This window comes from Asparagus officinalis, chromosome 3, assembly GCF_001876935.1.
Source record: "Asparagus officinalis chromosome 3, Aspof.V1, whole genome shotgun sequence".
NCBI classification, from domain to species: domain Eukaryota; kingdom Viridiplantae; phylum Streptophyta; class Magnoliopsida; order Asparagales; family Asparagaceae; genus Asparagus; species Asparagus officinalis.
The window spans coordinates 80380635-80404472 of NC_033796.1; the positions used below are offsets into that span (position 1 = coordinate 80380635).

A 23838-nucleotide genomic window follows, 5' to 3' on the forward strand; every position below is an offset into this window, starting at 1 on the left:
GTGTTATTGTTTGAGAGATTGAGAGCTTTGTTTGTGAGATTAGTTGGTTTGTTTTGAGTAATTTGTAATCTCAGTTTGTACTCTCATTCTCTATTAGTAAAAACTCATCCTCTTCTTGCCCCATGGATGTAGGAAACTTGCCGAACCATGTAAAATTAGTAGTATGTATTTGTGCCGTTATTTTGCATTGTTTGTCTTTCTCTCTCGGCGTTTGGTTTGGTTCCTCGACGCACATCGGTTTTGGCTTCCGCGCACAACAAATTTTTTAATAACTTTCAATAAAAATAAAGTAATATAGAATTAACTATACAGTATATATTGCGCAAGTCAGAAGTAATATTATAAATATCACTTAACCATAATAAAGAGCCAGAACATGTAGTTAGGGATGAGAATTCTTCTAAAAGGTAGCTGCTTGAGCAGCAACATGTGTTTAAGCTTCAATTCTATAATTGTTCATAAAATGAAAAAGATATTCAATTTCCCATATTCATTAGTTTTCCTATTTATTTATAAAATTAAAAAACAGATTCACAAACTAAAAAACTTTTTGTAAATAAATGATTATATACTTTCTTACAAAGACCAATTTTTTAAATAAATGCAAGAATTTTCGAAAATTGGGTTTATAGTGAAACAGAAACTTGTTATTATTTAGGGTACTTAAGTCTTAAATAATGACATCTTATCACCAAAAGTAAAACATAACTTAAGCAGTGGCAATCAAAAATTACATAGTGAAAAGCATGGCAAATAAAAAAAATTAGAGAAACGGGGCTCATGTTTTCTTTCAACTTTAAATATATAGGACATAAATTATAAAGAAAATAGATTAAGAATTAGAATAACATGAATAAATAGTAGTGCTTTATATATTATAACTATATATTTATAAATACCTATATTATATATACTATATATATACTAATTATATATGCGGAAATGTTTTCCTAAGGTGACACATTAGATTCCCACCTAAGGACGCGGTCTAAAATCATATCATTCCTTAATTTTTTTTTACGATCCGCTACGTTGAACTTGATCTACACATTCTTAAACCCAAACTAACCAATTTTTAATTTTGGGTGAACCCAGCGTGTTTTGACCCTTCATCCACTCGCCGCTAATTTTTACGGTTTCGAGATGAATAGAACTTTTTGTACATCTCAACGACGAGGGTCAAAACACGAGGTGGTTCACCCCAAAATTAATGTGTTTGGTTTAAGAACGTGTAGATCAAGTTCAACAGAGCGGATCACAAAAAATTTAGGAAATGATGTGATTTTAGACCGCCGTTCTTAGGTGGAATCTAAGGTGCCATCTTAGGAAAACATTACCATATATATATATTTATACTATATATAATATAAATATATATATAATATATATATATTATAATATATATATATATATATATATATATATATATATATATTATATCATAGTATATATATATTCAATGATAAATTTTGAAAATAATCATATTCACAAAATTAATTACAAATTTCGATCTATTCTGAAGTTATTTGTGAAAATCGACCCAGTTTCAGCCATCGGGCTGAAACTAGGTTGATTTTCAAAGAAAAAAAATCTCTGAAACTTCACGAGAAGTCCCCTGAAGTTTACCAGACAGCTAATTAAGCTGCATAACTTTACGAGAATTAAACTCCCGTGAAATTTTTTTCCCTTCGCGAAGTTTCATAAGTAAAATAAACTTCACAGGACTTGAAGTCCTGTGAAGTTACGCAGCTTAATTAAATTGCTGCTAAGGACTTCAAGTCCCATGACGTTTCTGGCTGAAACTAGGTCGGTTTTGACAAATAAATTTCAAATAGACCGAAATTTGCAATTATTTGTCAAAATGAGTCTATTTTCAAAAATTGTCCTATATTCAATATTACTAAATTCTCCCCCGAGAAGGGAGTATCTTGGCTGAAGATCTATAAAATACAAAACCCTTTCAAGAGAAATTACTTGGTCTACGGAAGCTTGAAGCTTTAAAGCCAAGAAAATTTGTTTTGAGGAAAAAAAATCAAAACTTCCCCATGGAGAGGGAAAAAAAAGAGTCTTTTACAGAGACTATGAAGATCCTTGTAAACCGGTAGTATTACTAAAAATATTGTCCTCCACAAACACTCAATGTGTGCAATTTCATTTTTTAATTAATTGACAGCAGGTATTACCACCAATCTTATATATATATATATTGGTAAACCGAGACAATCTGTAGTTACCACGGAGTTGATCAAGTCATGAAGTTGATTGCATTTGGATGATCAAACAGATATATTGACATTCAAAAGTTCAACCTCTCTTAACTACTAATATATTATCATTATCACAGTTCTTCACAAACAAAATTCACAATGAAATTAAAAACGAAATTGAAATTTGAACTTCAATACCCATAATTATAAGAGAAATCGGATAATCCCACCATAGCATTCACAACCTGAGAGACAAGATAACCACCACCAACCACCACGGTGATGATGAGGATTGCGGTTACAGGATTCTTGAGCAGCTCAACAATGGGCTGGAAAACTGTGTAGATAACCCCAGTGCTCACTGTCAAGATATAAAGTCCATATCTCCTCATGTTGTCCCAAAACTCCTCAACTAAAGGCCCTTCAGGCCCAATGGCTAAGGCCTCATGCTGACCATCAGCACCAAGGATCAAGAAGGCAAGGCTCAGTGAAGCTCCACCAAGGAAAACCCATCTTGGGATTTTAGATGAGATAGGGAGTTCTGGTTTTGTTCTAGGAGAGGTGGCATTGAGATTGAGAGTAAGAGGGGGGGATTTTGTTAGTTTGAGGTGGGTTTTCGAGGGTTTGAGAGAAGGGAGGGAGGATGGTGGTTGTTTTGGGGAGGGAAGGAGACAGTTGTTGAGTTGCAGAGCACAAATGTTCATTGTTTTTCTGGTGAAGAGTCGAAGTAGAGGATAGACGAGAAAGTTTATTTCTGCTCTTTTTCAGGGGATGGGAGATAATGGGTGGTTCCTCGCTCTTGCCTTATCTTTATGTTACTTTTCTTTTTCACCATTTGTTATTTCTCAAATGTGTATTTACCAAAAGAATTCGAAAATGAGATGTTCAACGAGAGCATACGTTCAATGTTGTTGGTTGTTATAGAAACCAACATAAATGGGTGGATAATATTATACCTTAGTGATAAAATACTCTAAACCCTTTATATATAGATACAGGGCTTTCATGATGGGTGAATGAGAGAAAACACCATAAACATTTACAAAGCCGTCGTCACCTTTTCCAATCAAGTTTGTGTTTTATGTGGTAGTCACGGGGTGATATACGAAGGCTTCTCGTCATATTTGCGTGTTCGCCCTCCGACCGTTGTTCAAAGATCAAGTATAGATTCATGGTAATCTTTCCAAAAGATCCAAGAAAGATAATCACAAAACAATAGTCATTTTTATACTTGGTTTACATAGTATTAAAGCGAGATTAGGGCTGCTCGCACTTTTTATCTTCTTCTTTTAGGATTAGATCTATTTCCATGACATATTATGTTAGTTTGCATTAGATCTGAAGTTTCTTTATGGTGATGCTAGTCTCTAGAATAGAAAATTGGGATTTTTGTTAATAAAATTTATTTTTCTTATTAAAAATTTAATTTTTTGGTGTAAAAATTTATTTTTGACAACTAGAATGCCCAATTTATAATAAAGAATTTAACATTTATGAACTAGTGGGCAAATTTAATAAATCATAGATTTATTACATTTTTTGGGATCTAAAATTTTTCTATCTTTTATTTAGATTTTTATTTTTTTTGAATTAAAAAAACCCTATGTCCCCCATTGCTAGTACTGGGGGCATTGACAGCGGCAGGATCATGAGGCGCGAGGTTTTAGCGTTTGGGCACTAAGAGGCCCGCCGCTATCGACGCTGGGCTCTGCATTGCGAGAGACTTTAATAAAAAGGAGGAAGTGGGCAGTGAGCAGCAGCATTGGGCCCTGCCGCTGGCTGAGATATGCGGAGGGCTTGCGTCGACACCCCAACCGTGGGCTTTGGCGTGCGCTGCTGGATAGTGCTGCCCGCCAACAATTGATCTATCCCTAGGGTTTTTGAAACCCTTGGTGAAGATTGGTAAATACATGTTTTTTTAATTTTTGAAAATTCTAGAAATATGTTTTTAAATCATAAAATTATTTTTTTAAATAGAAATATTAGAAAATATTTTTATTATTTTTTTAGAAATTTTGATAAATTTTGATGTTAGGCCTAGTAGATTTCATAATAGAGTTTTCTTTGGATTTTATTTTAAACTTTGAAAGTTTAGAAAATTTATTTTTATACACAAGAAAATTTAATTCTAAAATCCTAATAAAATCTTGGAAATTTTAATGGGTAGTTGTTTTACAGTGAGAGTGTCTGGGTTGCATACTAATATCACGAGAAACAAAATTCCTAATAAAATTGTCAAGATAAATTAGGTAGTTAAATATAAAAGTGAAATCGTTTTTTTATATTTGTCATGTCACATCCTCATATGCCTCTCGATATATATAAATAAATAATTTCAAGTGGGAGATTTCGAGTAGAGATTGTACTATGATTTAACTAACTAATCTAGTCTATCTCTAAGAAATCTAATACTCCATTTTCAAAAAATATAATATTTTTAAAAATTATATCTTTCAACACTTTGTTTTTGGGCATTAGGCCTTCATCCCTTTGTTTGCGATGTAACTTTATTATCGATATAAAAGGGTTGATGAGATGCAATATTCTTCAAAGAAGAATAATACTTCACGTAAATTCCAATAATCTTAATGTAACCACAATTAGAGTGTATTAATTCTTCTCTTAAGGTACAAAACAATTATTCCGATGACAATTAGGGATTGAGTAGTTTGAGACACTTCTGTTGGAACATCCATTTTTTCCTGAGAGTAGGAAATTTTGGTGAGCACTGAGGCGGCAATATCCGAGTCGGAATAGCATTCAATTCGAACTCAAAGATTTGAGGTTGGTCAGTACAAGATCTGAAAATGACAAGATTGTATCATGTGTTTCATCAGTGTACTACAAAGAGGAGTAATTTTATCTAGGATTATGAGGATAATCTGAATGCAAAAAGGTTCCGGGATGCTCTCAATGTGAGATTCAGATATGTCTCTTCAATAAGAATCAGAGCTCTTATTAATAAGTTGGATTCAATTGGGATGTCTACTAAGAAGAGTATCAAATTTACCTTTGGATGATGACCTCTATGATCTGGGATCATGAGAAAGCTATAACTGTGTCAAGCTAGGAGTGGCAGATCCGCGTGGTTATCTCAGCTACATAACTTCATGATATACATTTATTACTTTTATTGCACGTTGCAAATGTGAAACATTCAAGGATTTGAATATAAAAAGAAAGTTAGAGTCCAAACACCAGGGTGTATTCAAGTCTAAAACGTCTACCTCGGCTTTGAAAGTTGAATACCCGAGGCACGAGGATAAGAGCCTAGTTGCAATGGGTACACCAGATGATTTTTCAAAATGTATTCTAAAATTAAAAAAAAAAGCCAATTAAAAGGTGAAAAGTTCAACGAATAAGAGAAAAATTAATTGATTTAACTGTAAACAAGCCGATCATTTTCCAAATAAGGGCACACAATCGAGAAAGCTTCGCGACTCTCGGATAACATCTATAGGGTAGAGGTAGTATTGAGCCGAAAATGAGAGCGAAAAGATGTAGCTAGTGATTATGTAATAGTGCTGGGTACTAATGCATAAAGGTCTCCTCTAAGTTCAGCGAAAAAATAGATCTTTCAAGATTTTCTATATGCTCTCATTAAGAGTAAGGAATCATCTCTCAGTAGTTAGGCATGTGCAATCCTAGTTGGTTTCCCTTTTGTGGGTAGCTTACTTAGATTTGCTTCAATTTGTTTTGCTTATATAAGCCAAGCTAATTGTTTAGTTGACTTTAGCATCTGACATATTACTAGATAATTGGGTTATCTTCTATTTTATATTGTGCCATAAAGTAAGATGGGACCTAATGCATGGTAAAATAGATTAAGTCACATAAGAGGACACGTGAAGCTTACTAGGGCGGCCTGCTTAGCATATGTACTATTATCCTTCAACGAGTTTGGTCTGGTGGGTAAAATCACTAGAAAATCATTTCACAAGGCTATGAGCACCTCAATTACAATTTGTTTATTGTAACATATGCAGACTGATATGATGAAGGTGCAAAGTGGAGTATATTCATTTCTCATATTTATAGGCATTACTTTATTTACGATCATGTGTATCTGATTTTGTGTCTAATTGGGTGCTTGAATTGGTTGCAAGCGCTGAATTGATAAGGTGGATAATCGGTTAAGAAAAAATATTAGGGCTTTGCACACTAATCATGAGAGTGTTCAAGGAACTATGTCAAGATAGAGGAAAAGTCATACGGTTAACTATATCCTATATTCTACTATAAAATAGTATTATAGAAATGAGGAATATAACTTTGCTACATGTGGTTTAGAATAGATACCCATTAGGTTTTGGCTAGATGTTGTTGGCCTTCTTGTTTTGATGATGATTTACAAACAATTTACCACTAATGTTGTTTGTCTAGTGTTTGTATATTCCTATGTATTGTAGATAAACAACGTTGTTGGAGGTTGGATGGATTGAGCCTACACGATCATATCAAGAGGAGGTTGGCGGAATTGTGGAGTGAAGCAACGTACAATTCTAGTTAAAGATCAAGTTCAAGCATCATCCGCAAGTGTACCAAGTTAAGCTTATTGAAGATCAAGATTGCTTGGGTAATGTAGTTTTAGATTTATATTATGTGTGTTAGATACTCTAAGCTCAATATCGTATACACACACACTTATTGGTTTCTTCGTATATATATATAGTTATATATATAATACACACACACTTATTGGTTTCTTCGTATATATATATAGTTATATATATATACATAAGTTTTTGGTTTCCATGCATATATATAGTAATATATATACATACATGTGTTTTGAGTTTTTATGATTATATATATGAAATTATATATTTCATATTTTCTATTGTGTTTTTGAAAACATTGCATAGAATATGCAATTTTGTGAAAATATTGTATTCTTAGTTTGTAGACTTCAATATCAGTTTATACAAGTTTTACTAAGTCTATAAAAACATTTCACAAAGTTTCAAAAGTTGGTTTATGTCAAAACATCAAAATTTAAGTATCTCATATTTTCATGGTTTGGACTATTTTGTAAAATGATGATATTTTTCATTTGCGAGGTCCTTTCTGATAACCAGTCACTGTAGCATGTTTATTATCATGTCTACAATCATTCCCCAAAGTTTTACATTTTTTGGAATTTATTTGATATTTTTAAACAGTGTTTTTAAAATCAGCAAATCAGTTTTCCGTTATATCAGTTTTCGATCGACCGCACCGGTCGACCGCTCGTTTGTCCTTTCGTCAGCATGCAGCAGAGAGTTGGTCGGTCAACCGGTACCGAATGCTTCATCGGTCGACCGCACCAGTCGATCGACGATTGTCCAGAACAGTTCTTCGTGTTTTTGCTCTCCGCCAGTCGACCGATATTTCCGCTGGTCGACCGCTAATGTATCCGTTGGCTTCCAACGGCTATTTTTCTGAGCTGTTTGCTGGGGCTGTTTTTGTCTTTTGTTAGGGGTTTTTGGCTGAGTTTTTGAGTGGGTATAAATACCCTATTGCTGTTCTCTTTCAACCTAACCAAGAGAATTATTTAAACAAGTTTAAGGGTGTTTTGTGTTTGTTTAAAAGAGTGTTTAAGAGTTTTGTTTGTGAAGCAAATTTCACAAGGGCAAGTGGGGATCATCCTTTGGTGTTTGATCATTCACTCTTCTCCCACTCTCTTGTCATCTTTAGAGAAGTGTTTCTAAACTCATCTAGCAATTTATTATTTTGATTATAATTTCCATAAGCTAGATTTATATTGACTTTAGTTTAATTGATTTTATTTATCTCTTTGTACACACACAACCATTGAACTTATTGTATTTTCATACATTATATAATTAGGTTGTGGGATAGTGTGACATTGAGTTGAGCCTTATTGAGTTCTCACCTTGTTAGAGAGAACAATCATTTGTTATATTATGCTTAATTGTGAGGATTCACTTGTAATACACTTGTACACCGAGAGAAGTGTGTGGTGAGAGACGGGGTCGAATCCAAGAGGAGTGGCGTCGGTTGACGTGCCTAGGGAGAGGTTATAACCGAGCACTTGAGGAGGAGGACACGGGCTAGGACCAACACTTAGTGTGTGAGGTGTGATTGCATAGTGATTGTATTGTGAGGTGTAAACGTTGTTCGGGTGAACGTAGAAAACCCGGTTGTGATAGTGGAGATCTCCTCGAGGTGAGGATCGGAGACGTAGGTCGTGGGGACCGAACTCCGTAATCATATTGTTTGTTTGTGATTGCATTGGCGTACTTCCTTTTATGTTCATATCTTATATCGCCTTTGTATATTGCTTGTTGATTATATTGCCCACTATCTAGTTTAGATTGTTTACCCTTGAGTTTATATATCCTTGCACATACATTGCCTATATCTCTTTGTTAGGATATGTCTTGTTGTTCATATTGCTTATCCTAGCTCATATACATTGTTGTATTTCGTACTTGCTAGGATAACTTGTTAATATATTTTTATTGGCATTTAATCGGATTAGATTAGCATAAGACCCTAATCACCCCCCCCTCTAGGGTCTATCAATTGGTATCAGAGCTTGGTGCTCTTTGATTTAATGTCTAATCGCCTTGAGTTAAAGATCCAAGTTATCTTTTTGTGGTAATCTAATTTTTGATTTTTTTATCTTGCTTGTCTTTTATATTATGGATATGCATGGTTTAGATTATGCCATCAATATTGCTCCTAGATTAGATAATTTCCCCTATGCCCAATGGTGTGTTAGATTTAAACTTTTTGTTCAATCTAAACACTTTGATTTATGGGAGATTATAGACGATGCTTATATTGTGCCCACTTTGGAGACATCCAAGTGGAATAAGAATGATCATCGTATGTTTACAATGAACAATATTTTGTTAGAATATTTGCTAAATGTTTTTAATTCATCTATGTCTAACAAGTTTGTTCATTTTGATAGTGCTTACAAACTTTGGGAATTTATAGAAGCACATCAAGGAGACTTGGAGGCGATCTGACAAGATTTGGAGGATCCCGCTTCAAGTTCTAAAGGAGCTTCATGCACACGGCCACTAGGCGATAGCCCTAGTGAGGTTTGCGAGTTCGAACCCGATAATGATTTATCTAGTGATGAACTTGCTTGTGCTAGTGAAAAATTATTGCATGCCTTTAACAAATTGCAAAATGATTTTAATGATTTAAAAAGCAAGCATGATGTTTTAAAATCCGATCATGAGAAGCTAGTGTCCAAATTTGATGTCATTGAAAATGAAAATACTATGCTTAAAGAAAGCAATGACTTAAAATGAGAAATTATCATCATCCATTTCTAGCTTATCTCATGCTAAGATTGATGCCATGTTAGAAGTAGAGAACATAAAGAATGATACAGCTTCTTTTATAAATAACTATTTATGTTCTACTTCTAAAAATGCATATGTGCCTAAAAATGAAGATTTGAATCTTATGAAAAATAGTATTTCATCTTTAGATTCAACTTTGAAAATATGCATTAATAATCATAAGAGGCTTATGGACATGTGTGCCAAGACTAAGTCAAAATCATCTACTCATTATGCACACATATATAGCAAAACTTATAAGTGTTTTATTTGCGGCCGTCAAGGTCATTTAGCTAAGTTTTGTTATGATGCACACAAACACAAGAATTCTAATGTTCCTTGTGCATCTCATGTAGCTTCTTCATCTTGTACACTTACACATTCACATGCTCATTCTCACAAAGTTCATCATAAGCATGCTAGTGTGTTCAAGTGTGATCATTGTGGTCGTTTTGGTCATTTGGCCAAATATTGCTTTGATTTGAAAAGAAAATCTTATTTGACAAATGCTTCCAATAGACCACATGTTTTTAAATGTGATGTTTGTGGTAGGTTTGGACATCTTGCAAAATTTTGTTTTGATATACAAAAAACTTCTAAATTACAATATGTTCCAAATAGACCATTATTTAAGAATGTTTCTCATTTGCAAAATAATTTTAAAAGAAAATCCTTATTTGCAAATGATTCCCGTGCACGAGCTAATGGTCCACAAAAACAAATGGATCTCTTTTATTGCACAAATTGCAATCGGAAGGGTCATTTGAATGAATATTGTTTTGACCATGTTAGTGCACTATATGTGCCTAAGAGGGTTCATAACCCTAGGGCCTTGAGTTTAAATGATAGGGGTCATGTCCCTAAATCTTTTGGTACCAAGAATTCTTGGGTACCAAAACAAATTTGATTTTCAAACTAAGAATTTTAATGTTTTTATCTTTCTTTGTCTTGGTTTTGAAAATTATGCTTTAAAATCTTTTGGTTATGAAAAAAAAAATTCTTGTATAAAACCTTTTGTTTTCATGATTATTATTTTTTGTTTGATGAGAGGACTATGTTTATATAACCCTCCGGAGTTATTGGGTGTTTATTCCCAAACATTGTTTACCGGGTGCTAAAAATGTTCACATGGGTTGATACTAGCTCAAGAGCTAGATATAGTTGCCTCTCTTGATTTTTGAATCAATGATGATTTGATTTTACATTGTTTGATTTAAACTTTGATTTATGATTTCTCTTAGTTGATTTGTTTTCATTTGAAAACTATTTGCATGATTATCATGTTTCTCTTCTTTTGATTTCATAAATCTACCTCTACAAAGGGTTTTTATGTTCTTTGATATGAGAAAGTATTTTTTATCTTGATATATTTATATATGTTCTCATTATCTTTTGTATGTGGGTGATATTTAGCATATTCATCTATGCTTACTCACATATGTTTGCCATGATCTTCATTGCATATATTCTATATGGCTTTTTGATAGGGGGAGCAATCCCTATACTTGTTTGATACTCACCTATGCTTATTGATAGGGGGAGCTTTCGCTATCTTATTCCTTTTGTCCCCTTTTTGATGTTGTCAAAGGGGGAGAAATATTGTGAGTATAATCCTTCTTGTTTATATGCATGTGAATTGTAAATTATATATTCATTTACTTCATGCATATGTTTCTTTTTGTAAATTGTTTGTCATCATCAAAGTTGGAGGTTGGATGGATTGAGCCTACACGATCATATCAAGAGGAGGTTGACGGAATTGTGGAGTGAAGCAACGTACAATTCTAGTTAAAGATCAAGTTCAAGCTTCATCCGCAAGTGTACCAAGTTAAGCTTATTGAAGATCAAGATTTCTTGGGTAATGTAGTTTTAGATTTATATTATGTGTGTTAGATACTCTAAGCTCAATATCGTATACGCACACACTTATTGGTTTCTTCGTATATATATAGTTATATATATATATACATAAGTTTTTGGATTCTATGCATATATATAGTTATATATATACATACATGTGTTTTGAGTTTTTATGATTATATATATGAAATTATATATTTCATATTTTCTATTGTGTTTTTGAAAACATTGCATAGAATATGCAATTTTGTGAAAATATTATATTCTTAGTTTGTAGACTTCAATATCAGTTTATACATGTTTTACTAAGTCTATAAAAACATTTCACAAAGTTTCAAAAGTTGGTTTATGTCAAAACATCAAAATTTAAGTATCTCATATTTTTATGTTTTGGACTATTTTGTAAAATGATGATATTTTTTATTTGGGAGGTCTTTTCTGATAACCAGTGCTGTAGCATGTTTATTATCATGTCTACAATCATTCCCCAAAGTTTTACATTTTTTAGAATTTATTTGATATTTTTAAACAGCGTTTTTAAAATCAGCAAATCAGTTTTCTGTTATATCAGTTTTCGGTCGACCGCACCGGTCGACCGCTCGTTTGTCCTTTTGTCAGCATGCAGCAGAGAGTTGGTCGGTCGACCGGTACCGAATGCTCCAACCGTCGACCGCACCGGTCGACCGACGATTGTCCAGAACAGTTCTTCGTGTTTTTGCTCTCCGCCTGTCGACCGCTAATGTATCCGTTGGCTTCCAACGGCTATTTTTCTGAGCTGTTTGCTGGGGCTGTTTTTGTCTTTTGTTAGGGGTTTTTGGCTGAGTTTTTGAGTGGGTATAAATACCCTATTACTGTTCTCTTTCAACCTAACCAAGAGAATTGTTTAAACAAGTTTAAGGGTGTTTTGTGTTTGTTTAAAAGAGTGTTTAAGAGTTTTGTTTGTGAAGCAAATTTCACAAGGGCAAGTGGAGATCATCCTTGGTGTTTGAGCATTCATTCTTCTCCCTCTCTCTTGTTATCTATAGAGAAGTTTCCTTAAACTCAATTCTAGCATTTTATAAGTTTGTTCTTAATTTCATAAGCTAGATTTCATATTGAGTTTATATTGTTTTATCTCTTTGTTCACACACAACCTATTGAGCTTATTGTATTTACATTCATAGTATAATTTGGGGTTGTGGGTTTGTGACTAAGAGTTGTGCTTAATTGAGTTCTCACCTTGTTAGAGAGAACAATCATTTATTATATTGTGCTTAATTGTGAGGATTCACTTGTAATACACTTGTACACCGAGAGAAGTGTGTGGTGAGAGACGGGGTCGAATCCAAGAGGAGTGGCGTCGGTTGACGTGCCTAGGGAGAGGTTGTAACCGAGCACTTGAGGAGGAGGACACGGGCTAGGACCAACACTTAGTGTGTGAGGTGTGATTGTATAGTGATTGTATTGTGAGGTGTAAACGTTGTTCGAGTGAACGTAGAAAACCCGGTTGTGATAGTGGAGATCTCCTCGAGGTGAGGAGCGGAGACGTAGGTCGTGGGGACCGAACTCCGTAATCATATTGTTTGTTTGTGATTGCATTGGCGCACTTCCTTTTATGTTCATATCTTATATCACCTTTGTATATTGCTTGTTGATTATATTGCTTAATAGCGACATATTTTCTGAATCATGTGCCTTCAAGATTGATACATTCAATGCCCTAATGGTCATGGACGACCGAGGGCCGTGTTCGTGGGAAAATTGAAGAAGAAAATTAAGAAGCAAATTTGTATTTTTCTCTCTAACTGGCTTAGAAAAAGAATAAATACAATTCTCTCAATGCAATCTCTCTCTAACTGGCTTAGAAAAAAGAAATTACAATCTTCTCGATCGGTATCCTGATTTACAAAAGAAGGAAGGAATCGACGGAGATCCTTCCCTTTGTTTAAAACTGGGTTCTTCTTAGTGTCGATGGGAGCTTGAATCTTGTATCCAGTTGACGATCCAAACGCTTCTTCTCGTAGAACTTGGTTGATTCTTCTTGATGTGAAGAACTTGCAATGCAAGTTAAAAACTCTCACGAGTTTAAGAACTCTGATTGAATTTGAGAACTCGGTACGAGTTTAGAACTCTGAACGAGTTAAGGAACTCGGAACAAGTTTAGAACTTTGTAAAAGAGTTGATTTAATCCAACCGAAATTCGGTTCACAAGCTAAGAAAAAGCTCTAAGAACAGCTCCTAAAGATCACCGATCTCCTTAGGTTTTTTTTGACCTCCAAAAGTTGATCTGCTCCAAGATCTCCAGATGCTAGAACATTCAAAAAAGATCCCGATCTAAGCTGATTTTTTAGCTATTTATAAGGGATTAAGGGGTGTAACTAACCCCTAAAATCGCTCCTAAGTGGGGTGTGATCCCCCTCAAATCGTGGGAAATAGTTTCTAGAACCGTTTAACTTATGTTTGAACGAGTCAAATGCAAAAATTGCATTCTGGGCATGAACATTGCGTTCTGGACTAGGGACGTAGAGTTGAGCTTCGCATTTGAGGCCAAAAACGCAGTGGTGAGCCTTGCATTTTATTATTTGGAACACAGAAATGAATTATATGTTTTATTCTTAGAACGCAGAGGTAAGCTCTGCGTTTTTTTAGTTGAATAGACCATCGATTTGTAGTCTCTTTAGTTAGAGCATTGTAAAGATTGTGGTTTTCATCTTGACCCCTGGAATGTGAGAGTCATCATCAGAACTTCCATCAGTTATTGTGGAGGTCGTTGAATTGTAACCTTCGTTGATTGCCGTGAAAATTCTCCAAATTGTAGCCTTCTGGAAGTCGTCGAATTGTAACTTTCATTATTAGTGCTTGGTAGGGATCAATCATTTGTAGTAACTTTTAGACAATCTACAAAACCCTCTCTAAAATTTTTGAAAGTTCGGGGTTAACTGGAACGAATTTTTCGGAGTACTTTGGATCCTAATTTTAATTTTGGATTGGTTGGGTGATTGTTCATTACATCTACTTTGAAGGCATTGTGGACTTGATTTCAGACACTAATCACGCAAGATCAGTATGAAGGCGTTTATCATGGCCCTGTTTCTGAAGTGTGGAAACAGGTCTTGTTGCTGTAAAACGCAAAGATGAGTCTCGTATTTAGAACATGAGAGACGACGACGACATCAGTGAGAGCCACAAGCCCAATACTAGCAGGCGCTCCAACCTTGTATTTAGCGACTTTCTCGCTAACTTCCTTTAGATCTCTCTTGGTAAAGGTCAACCCAACATTTATAACGAGCGATTGGAGAAAGTTAAGGTAGTTCTTGTTTCTTATGCTCTCAGCTTGAGACTTGATGTGATACCTTAAGGGGGTGTTCTTCCTCGTAAGGATCGCTGAACCCCTACAGAATATCTTCCTGATTGGCATGGATGATTAGAACTTGTCTGTACTCATCCAACAGGCTGCATAGCTTCTCGTCGTAGGTCAGTTTCTACTTGATTTTCATCAACTTGATGACCATTGCTAGTTTTTTTAGTATTGAAGCCTGACCTCTCATAGGTAACGCATGAATCTAAGAAAACCAAATAAAATTTTAAGTAACTTAAGCACCCTAAACCAAATAAGGTAACTTTTTTTGACTTGATGACAAAAAACTTAGGGCTTGTTTGGATTGAGGAGAATGAGGGTGAAGGGAAGTTAGGGGAACCATTCACCTCCATTCACCTTGTTTGGGAACACTTAGGAGGTGAAGTTAATTCACCCTAGTTCCCCTTGGTTCACCCCCTAATACTATAAAATTTGTTACCCCTGAAATTGGGGTGTAACCAAGGGGAAGGGAACTCCCTTCCCTTCCATTCCCTTCTCTTAGTTTCCCTTAACTTCCCTTCACCCCCTACAAATCCAAACAGGCCCTTAGTCAAACAAGCTAAAGCCCAAGTCATCATTGTCAGGCTTATTAGCGGGCTCGTCTTTCTCCTCTTCCTTAGAAACAAGAGCAACAGTAAGCTTGGATCCTTGAGATACTCTTTTACTCTCCAAGCCTGTGGGAAGGTGTATTTAGTATCAACAGCCATAGTAGGAACATTCTTGTAGGCATTGATGAACATGTGAGGCATAATTGCAAGCTTTAGGTAAAAGAGGTCCAAGGATTGCGAAGCCATCATAGAAACACCAGCTGCAAAAGCTTCAGAATTTTGAAACGCAAAGGTGAATCGTGCGTTTAAGTCTTGAAATGCAGAGATGAACCAGCCGTTGAAAATTTGAAACGTAGAGGTGAACCATGTGTTTAAGGAATCTAACCGACTCAGCGTTAATGAGGAAATCGCGTATTGAGCGAGATTATGGCCTCAAATCCCGTGTCGATTTGACAACTCTAGCTGTCTATAAATAGACCACCATGGTCAATTCAAGAGTATTTTCGACTCTCCTGCTTTCTGCTCAGGTTTCTTTCAACGAAATTTTTTTGTTAAAACTCTGGTGAGCACTATTCATTTTCTCTGACAGCCAATCATCCACATGGATCCTAAGAAGACTGCTGTGAAATCCAAGCTGCCGCCAGCCCCGCTCATCAGTGGTAAGCTTGGAGCATTAAACTTTATTCAACAAGTTCTAAACTGCAAACGTAGGGCTGGCCCTTGCTTTTTGGATTTGGAACACAGGGTTGGCTCTTGCATTTTGGATTTGGAACATAGGGTTGGCCCTTACGTTTTGGATTTAGAACGCAGGGCTAGCCCTTGCATTTTGAACTTGGAATGTAAGGCTGGCCCTTGTGTTTTGAATTTGAAATACAGGACTGACATTTGCGTTTTGAATTTGGAACGCAGGGTTGACCATTGCGTTGTTATTCAAGTCTTTTAAACTTTTTGGCTCTTGGGCTATTTCAAACACTGTCTTTTATCTCTTTATGTGTAATGCGCTACTCTAACGAGCCTCTTTCATTCCATCATCACTTTGGTCATGAAGGTGGCGCGGATATAAATGTACCCTTTAGCTCTCGCTTGAAACTTTCGGTATTCAGAGATAAGAACATGGAGTGAGCGCAAATTATCACTCAAGCATTTCCCGGGACCCTCAGAGCCCTTGCCACAGATGTGAAACTTGAGAAAGCAAACACAAAGCTTTAAAGAAGCCTGCGTTCTTATTTGGAGATTCTGTCAACATGGATGTTGCACGGATGTATGACTGAAACTACAAGTGGTTGCAAAACATCAATGGTCGCATCCTCTTTCTACCGAACATGGAACGGATGTTCCCAAACTCTTATTACCAGTGTGCTTCTGTCCCAATATCCATGGATTGGGAGCTTGTTCGGGAACAGGGCAGAGTTTCTATTGTATACCTTACCCATCACGATGTTCATCCAGCTGGTTTCAATCAACAAATAGTGGCTTTGAGGCTTGCTTCAGTAAGGAAAGAACATCTAGTTGGTGAAACTGCTAAGCTAGTGAATACATTCATTCGGAAATTTATATCAGTGAAGGGCGAATTTCCCGCAAAGGACTTTAGAGATTCGGGGTGGGTGCACTCTACCAAAGTAGGATGGTGGACCCGTATGATTGACTTCGTCATAGAGGAGTTAAGAGGGCCACTTGAAGTTTCTGGTCTTAGAATTCCGATATTGGCTACCCAATACAGGATTAATCAGAATTACAACGACCTCTTTGCAATGTTGGAGTTCTACAATCCGGACACCAGCACATTTTTCACACTAGTTGGGGAGTTAGGTTTTGCTCTCCACGAGAAGTTTTAAATTTTGGGGTTATCATTCGGGGAATTACCTTATGAAGAATTCATCCCCGGGGCCGAAGAATTGAGGATTTTGAAAAAGGCCACTCCCGAAATTTATGAGACTTACTGGGAGTTGATGTGTCACTTCCAATATATTCATAGATAACCAGAGTGCGTTTGAATGGTGTCAAGAAGGGCTCTTGGGATGACTACCTCTTCCAGAACTTGCATCAGAGGAACATGGAGGTAACCCGCATGGCTGTTAGCACTCTCAATGAAATCATTGATCACATTGATTCTACTACTACCCATTACACCAACAAGGCCCAGAAAGATGTTTCCCCGTGTTGACTGAATTTGAAAGTTTCCACTATCAGACAGAGACTCAATTTCTGATATGGCTTCTGTTTGCCGGCTTCCTTACACTGTGGCTGAAGCACTGTATGGTGCCCACCAGGCCAATGGATGCTATTACAGCTAAAGTGTTGTATCTAGCTGTCCTCTTGACTAACGGGTAGCCTATGAATCTTCTCACTGCCATGGTGTGTTATCTACAGAGTGCCTTCAAGAGTTAACCTCTGAATTAGTCTTAGTCAAGGAGATGGACTCAGACAGGAGAAAAATTCTCCAGACTCCCACCCCAAGAGAGCCCATGCTATACATCTATATGGTGTCATGGTTTGTTTTGTATTGCCCTGCTTTGATGACAACACCTGCATCAAGTGACTCTTCATCTCCTCTTATCCAACAACTCAAAATTGCTAAATGGGTTGGCTGGTACCAAGTGAAATTCTGGCAAACAATGACCAGGGATATTAGCTATAATATAGCTCGCTTCTTTCCTAACTTTGAAGGAGGTGCATATGGGCAAATGTACCAAGATACAAAGGGTCACAATTCATTCACCACTCTTAATGAGGGTGCTTTTTAGTGGCTTATCAACATGTATCTAGGTTATCTCGTCTTTCGACAGGGGAGGAAATGCTTCATCGAGCTTTACCAACCGTATCGATTCTCACAGTAATTTGGGTATGATTAGATATATATATCAAAAATCCCAATCCTAGGCTTACATTCCTTGGAAATGTAAATGAGGGAGTGAGGGCTTTGTATTATTCCGTTACGGGTTGTATTGGGACCACATTCAGATTGCCACACAAAACACCCAACGCGTATACTTTCCTAGGCTTTTGTAATTGGTACCAAGCCTCTTCGTAAATCCCAGAAAATAAATTTACACTTCCTTCCTGAAGGCGGTTCGGAAGATGCATGATTCAAAAAGGGGCTCTAAGATGTCTCGTCTAATGGGAATTTATGAGTACTTATCACTTGAACTGGAAACTACTGTAGAAGATGAAGATGAAGTAGTTGTAGCCCCTAAGATGGAGTCTCCAATGGTTACAACTTGGAGCAAGAAGGTAGCTGGGAAACGAGCTCTTACGGCAGAAGAGACTGGCCAGTATGAGAAGCGGACTGGACTCGCCATAAGTTATCGGTTGGATCACCTACCTATGAAGGTCCACGAGGAGCAAAACTCATTCAAGATGCTTTCAAATCAGCACATCTGGAGGAGGAGGAGTGAGAGTCGCCTGTTAGGGGCCTCTCTCATCAAACTGGACTTCATTCAGTTGGCCTAGCTTTGTCGGGTACCGCCTCTTCATATCATCTACAAGACAAAGAAGAGGGCAGGGATGAATCGCTTGTTGAGGATGCAAAATCTTTCCCCATAATGGATCCTACTACTTCAACAACTCCATGTCAAGGTTCAGGTGTTGCTCCTCTAATCACAGAGGCGATACCAGAAGGAGTCGATCCTGCTACAACTCAAGCTGAAGAGATTAGGCCTCCTGTAGATGAACCTATAGTGGCCAAACTTAAAAAGCTTTGCTAGAGTCAATCTCCCTCCACTTCAGCCTTAATGCCACCCATAGGGGATACAAGGCCCAGCCCAACAATAGGACAAGTTCATAAGTCGACTACTATTATGAGCTCGTCGGAACCATCTGCTACATATGATGAAGAGCAAGTAAACTATGAGAGCTCTCCACATGATGACGACGATGACAATGATGACAATGATGGTGATGATTACGATGATTGGGATAATCTACTAACGTTCACTTACGATAAAGTGTCAGACTATATCCCTATTTCTCCCCCAGGTAAGCGTCGTTCATTTTGGACTTTTCCCAAAAGTTCTCTTTTGCATTCTAACAATTTTATGTATGTAGGGTCGTCGACTCCAGTGACTGAGGAGGCTACAATCGTAACTCCATGGCCAGAATAGCTGCCACTTACACCAACAACTACTGCTCCTCCAGCGCAGCCATCTCTCGCACCAGTGACGATGACTCTTCCACTTCCTCTGATGATTTCCCATACAAAGGATGGGAGTGCTTCAAGTTCATCTTAGACGAGAGCACTTATGGCTCTCCCTTCAAGTCATGTGCACTTGGATATTTTAGTGACTTCTCCGGCTGCTTCACAAAAATCGCCAACCGTTTTGGTTCCAAGTTTTACGTCTTTGGAGGCCTTGGTGCCATCTCCTACTACCCCTCTAAGCCTGGCGGACGTTACCCACGTACTCAAAGTTCTCATGGGGCAATTAAAGAGTATAATGGAGCCGATGATTGAAGTTGTAAGTGCTGGACGAGCCACGTTTGAGACTTTCAAGCCTATTTTAATGAACTCTCTGAACAGCATCAAGTGCGTGGATAACGCTAAACTTCTTCACCATTGCAAAGAGATGGTCTCTTGCTTGGAGGAAAAACTGAGAGGCCTAGAAGACTTAGGGCGTGTTGATATCGATGCTTAGATTGCATCAAATTTTGTTGATATCTAAACTAAAGAGGAAAATTAGCATGAGGCAGTTCAGTGGGGCTTAGCTGAGAGAGAGCTCCAGGTTGTACCTTTGCAGAAGCAGTGTACTCAACGGCAAGACAACCTGACCATTTCATCGACCGCTTTGGAGGCTGGTCGAGTGACAATCATTCAAACTGAAAAGACCATCGCTCAACTACAAGCGAAATTGGCTTTACAAAAGACTCAATTTGCTCGAAAGAAAGCCATCGTGACCGGGCTCAGTCTCAGGAATGTAGAGGCTCTTGTAAATTACCACAAAGAGGTTCAACTTTTTGATGTGGCTAAGAAAGAAGCTGCCACTGCGATGCCTAACAAAGATGAACTCTGCAAGAGAGCTGAAGTGACGGTGCGAGCTGCTCATGAGGAGAAGCTTTCAGATATCAAGTCTCAACTCGCATCTTTCCAATTGATGGGCCTACAGACTTAATTTTGTATCATTCTTTTGATAATAAAACCACTATCTTGTATCACTTCTTAGTATTTTGAATAAAAAGTGATGTTGTTTTGGTTTTCCACTATTTCTTTTATGTGTTATGCACTATCTTGAAACAACAAAAATGATTGAAATGCCAGAGGTGTAGTATTAACTTAGCACACATTCCCATGCAAAACAGTATTTAAACAATTTTCTTTATTATCATTTAAGACAATTCTAGAAAATTTTTAATCTGCTGGGGATGTTCATAAATACCCGTCATCGAGGGGAATTAACAAGTTCATGAGGGTTTGACTATTATAATAATAGTAATTCATAGACTTATCATCCTGTTTGAATAAGATTGATAAGTTAAACTTGTCAGTGGTATAATATTGACTTGACAGGGTTGAATACTTGTGGTTTGAACAAGATTTTGAGGACTCATCGCTCTATTGATAAGAATCGATCAGTTGATTTTGTCTGAGGAACGATATGAGCTAGGAAAAATTGGGTACTTGTGATTTCGACAAGTTTTTGAGGACCTATCGCTCTATTGAAGAGAGTCGATAAGTTGATTTTGTCTGAGGAGCGATATGAGCTAGGAAAAATTGGGTACTTGTGATTTGAATAAGTTTTTTGAGGACCTATTGCTCTATTAAAGAGAGTTGATAAGTTAATTTTGTCTGAGGAGCGATATGAGCTGGGCAAAATTGGGTACTTGTGATTTGAATAAGTTTTTTGAGGACCTATCACTCTATTGAAGATAGTCGATAAGTTGATTTTGTCTGAGGAACGATATGAGCTGCACAAAATCGGGTACTTGTGATCTGAATAAGTTTTTTAAGGACTTAGGGTCTCACTGAGGAAGATTGATGATTGATTTGGTCAGAGGTATAGTATTAACTTGACGAGAATTTGAGGATTTATCACCCTATTGATGAGGATTGATAAGTTGATTGTGCTTTGAGCATTTTTGAGGACTTATCATCCAAAAGGAGCTTGTCATATTAAGAAAACAAGCTGAATTCATAATTTGTGGGGATAATGGTCGTCAGAGGTATAATATTAACTTGACAGGAATTGATGAGGATTTATCACTCTACTGATAAGAGTCGATAAAGTGTCTTTGTCACCAGAAAAGCTTGTCATGTTAAGAATAAAACAAGCTAAAATCATGCTCCGTAGGGGTGATGATTGTCTCGATGATATTCGTAATTCTATCATCTTAACGAATAAGATTGATAAGATGATTTTGTTGGGACCCTTGTTGGGGAGATACAAAGATTTTGACAATACTCTGTCGAAAGAGTTTATGACACAGGACTCATATGAGAGTAAGTGTCATGTTTAAAATGTAGGGGTGAGTCCCACATTTTACAATTGTGAAATGCAAAGGTGATCTCTGCGTTTGAAGGATGAAATGCAGAATTCTCTGTGTTTGTAGTTTTGAAACGTGGGGCGGAGCTCCGTGTTTTAGAATTTGAAATACAATGGGTGAACTTTGCGTTATGGTTGGTATCTAACCAACTTATCTTAAAACGTGAAAATCACGTTTTGGGTAGGATTTCTTCCTAGAATCCCGTGTGGATTTAATAGCCTGGTGGAGGCTACATAAATAGCCCAATAGGGATCACATCAAGAGTTTCATAACTCTTCCTCGTTCTCCTCAATTCCCAAACGAGAGTTCTCGTTTCTTCCTCAAGATCTCCGGTGGTCTTCATCAATTCTTTGACAACAACCCTCAATAGGTTTTAAGAAGATTGCTTTTAGGCCTAAGAAAGTCGTCGAGATGTCTCTAGATGTGACCTGTCAGTCGAGGCCGTCGGCGGTGCCATTGTTCAGGTGGTCATGCTGCCGTCGTCGCAGGTTCCTCTCCACCATAGTAAGTGAGGACCATATAACTTGTTTTGATAGGTTCCAAACCCTAGATGACGAGTTCTGGGTTGTCAACAACAAGCAAAACTCATTCCTTTCTGATGGAAACGTAGGGACAGGCCTCTACATTAATTGTGAAATGCGGGATTGACTCTTGTGTTTTGTAACCAGAACGTGGGTCTTGATCTCTGCATTTTGAAATTAGAACGCAAGGTTAGACCTTGTGTTTTTGGATTAGGAATGCAGGCCTGGCCCTTGTGTTTTAGATTTGGAACGCAGGGCTAACCCTTGTGTTTTGTATTTGGAACGCAGGGCTGGCCTTTGCGTTTTGGATTTGGAACACAAGGTTGGCCTTGCGTTTTGGATTTAGAATGCAAGGCTGGCCTTGCATTTTGGATTTAGTCCTTTGGATTTGGAATGCAACGCGGGATTGACCTCTGTAAGGTTGCTTTTATACGATCAGGGTTTTGACTTCTCCCTCATCATCGGTATCTTTCATTACCTGATAAAGGGTAGACAGGACGATGCAATTCGCATGAATCTAGGGCCGTCCTAATAATAGATTATAGGACGTGTCCGCATCTATGATGTAACAAGTCACCTCTGACTTGATATCTCTTATTTGACACCCGAGTTTGATCTTGCCCAAGGGTCGGGTGCTGTTGGCATTAAAGCTGAAGATAGTTATCTGGATAGAGTTCAGCCTGTGTAGGGGAATCCCTAGCACTTGCATGACCATATATGGCATAATGCTGAGTGTAGAGCCTGGATCGACTTGGACATGGTTGATCTCAGAAGATCCGATATATCCTGTATAGTACAGTGACATATCATGCTTGTGCTTGATTTGTATATTTTCTTGTGTGAATGATATGCATAACAAACTTCTCGCAACTTGTAAGCATTATGTGCAGGATTGTTCTTTCGTAGCTTCTGGGGCTGTAGGAACTTGTGTTATAAATCTCTATGTGTCCATTAAAGCTTCAATCAGGGCCTCCCTCGTGGTATTAGATAGCTGTAGGAGCTCATATAGGGTGATCCTAGCAGGAATATTGGCCAACTGTGCCAGAACATTAAAATGGAAGGGAGTGTTCGATCCTCCGGCTTCTTGAAGAAGATTTTTGTTATAGCGGAGCTCCTTTTGTTTCCCTTTGTCAGTAGGCTTCTTAGGATTAGAACCCCTAACCTCGTCAGCCTGTTCTTATGCTCCTTGATCCACTTGATCATATATTTTCATGTATGTCTTCCCTGATATGGTGCCTGTTCTAAGGTTTGATTCTTGGTCGGCGGTGAGGATAATCCTCTTCGTTTAGAGAGGGGATAATCATGTTGGATGTTCTAGCCTTGTTCCTCTTTTTCTTTGCTGATGTGCTTGTCCACTATTGATCTTCGAGCAAGTCGGGATGGACCCACATTACCTCTCCTTTCGGAGTAGTAAGGGTTACCGACCCTTTCTCTTTCTGATCATGAATGTCAGTATTCTTCAAGTGTGGCTCTCTTTTAGGGAGAGGAATGACCCCATTTGGAGTCGCAACGAGTGGAAAAATCTCCAAACTGGAACGATATCACATTGGTAGAAACTGTCTTCTGTTTGGGCATATCGGCGTCGACCAA

General features: G+C 37.3%; 1 protein-coding gene across 1 annotated transcript; it reads right to left on the reverse strand.

The window, feature by feature from the left end:
* On the reverse strand, nt 2268–3000 carry LOC109834384. The gene has a single exon (XM_020402395.1). The coding sequence runs from the start codon at nt 2909–2911 to the stop codon at nt 2399–2401; it is 513 nt and encodes a 170-aa protein (XP_020257984.1). The 5' UTR covers nt 2912–3000; the 3' UTR covers nt 2268–2398.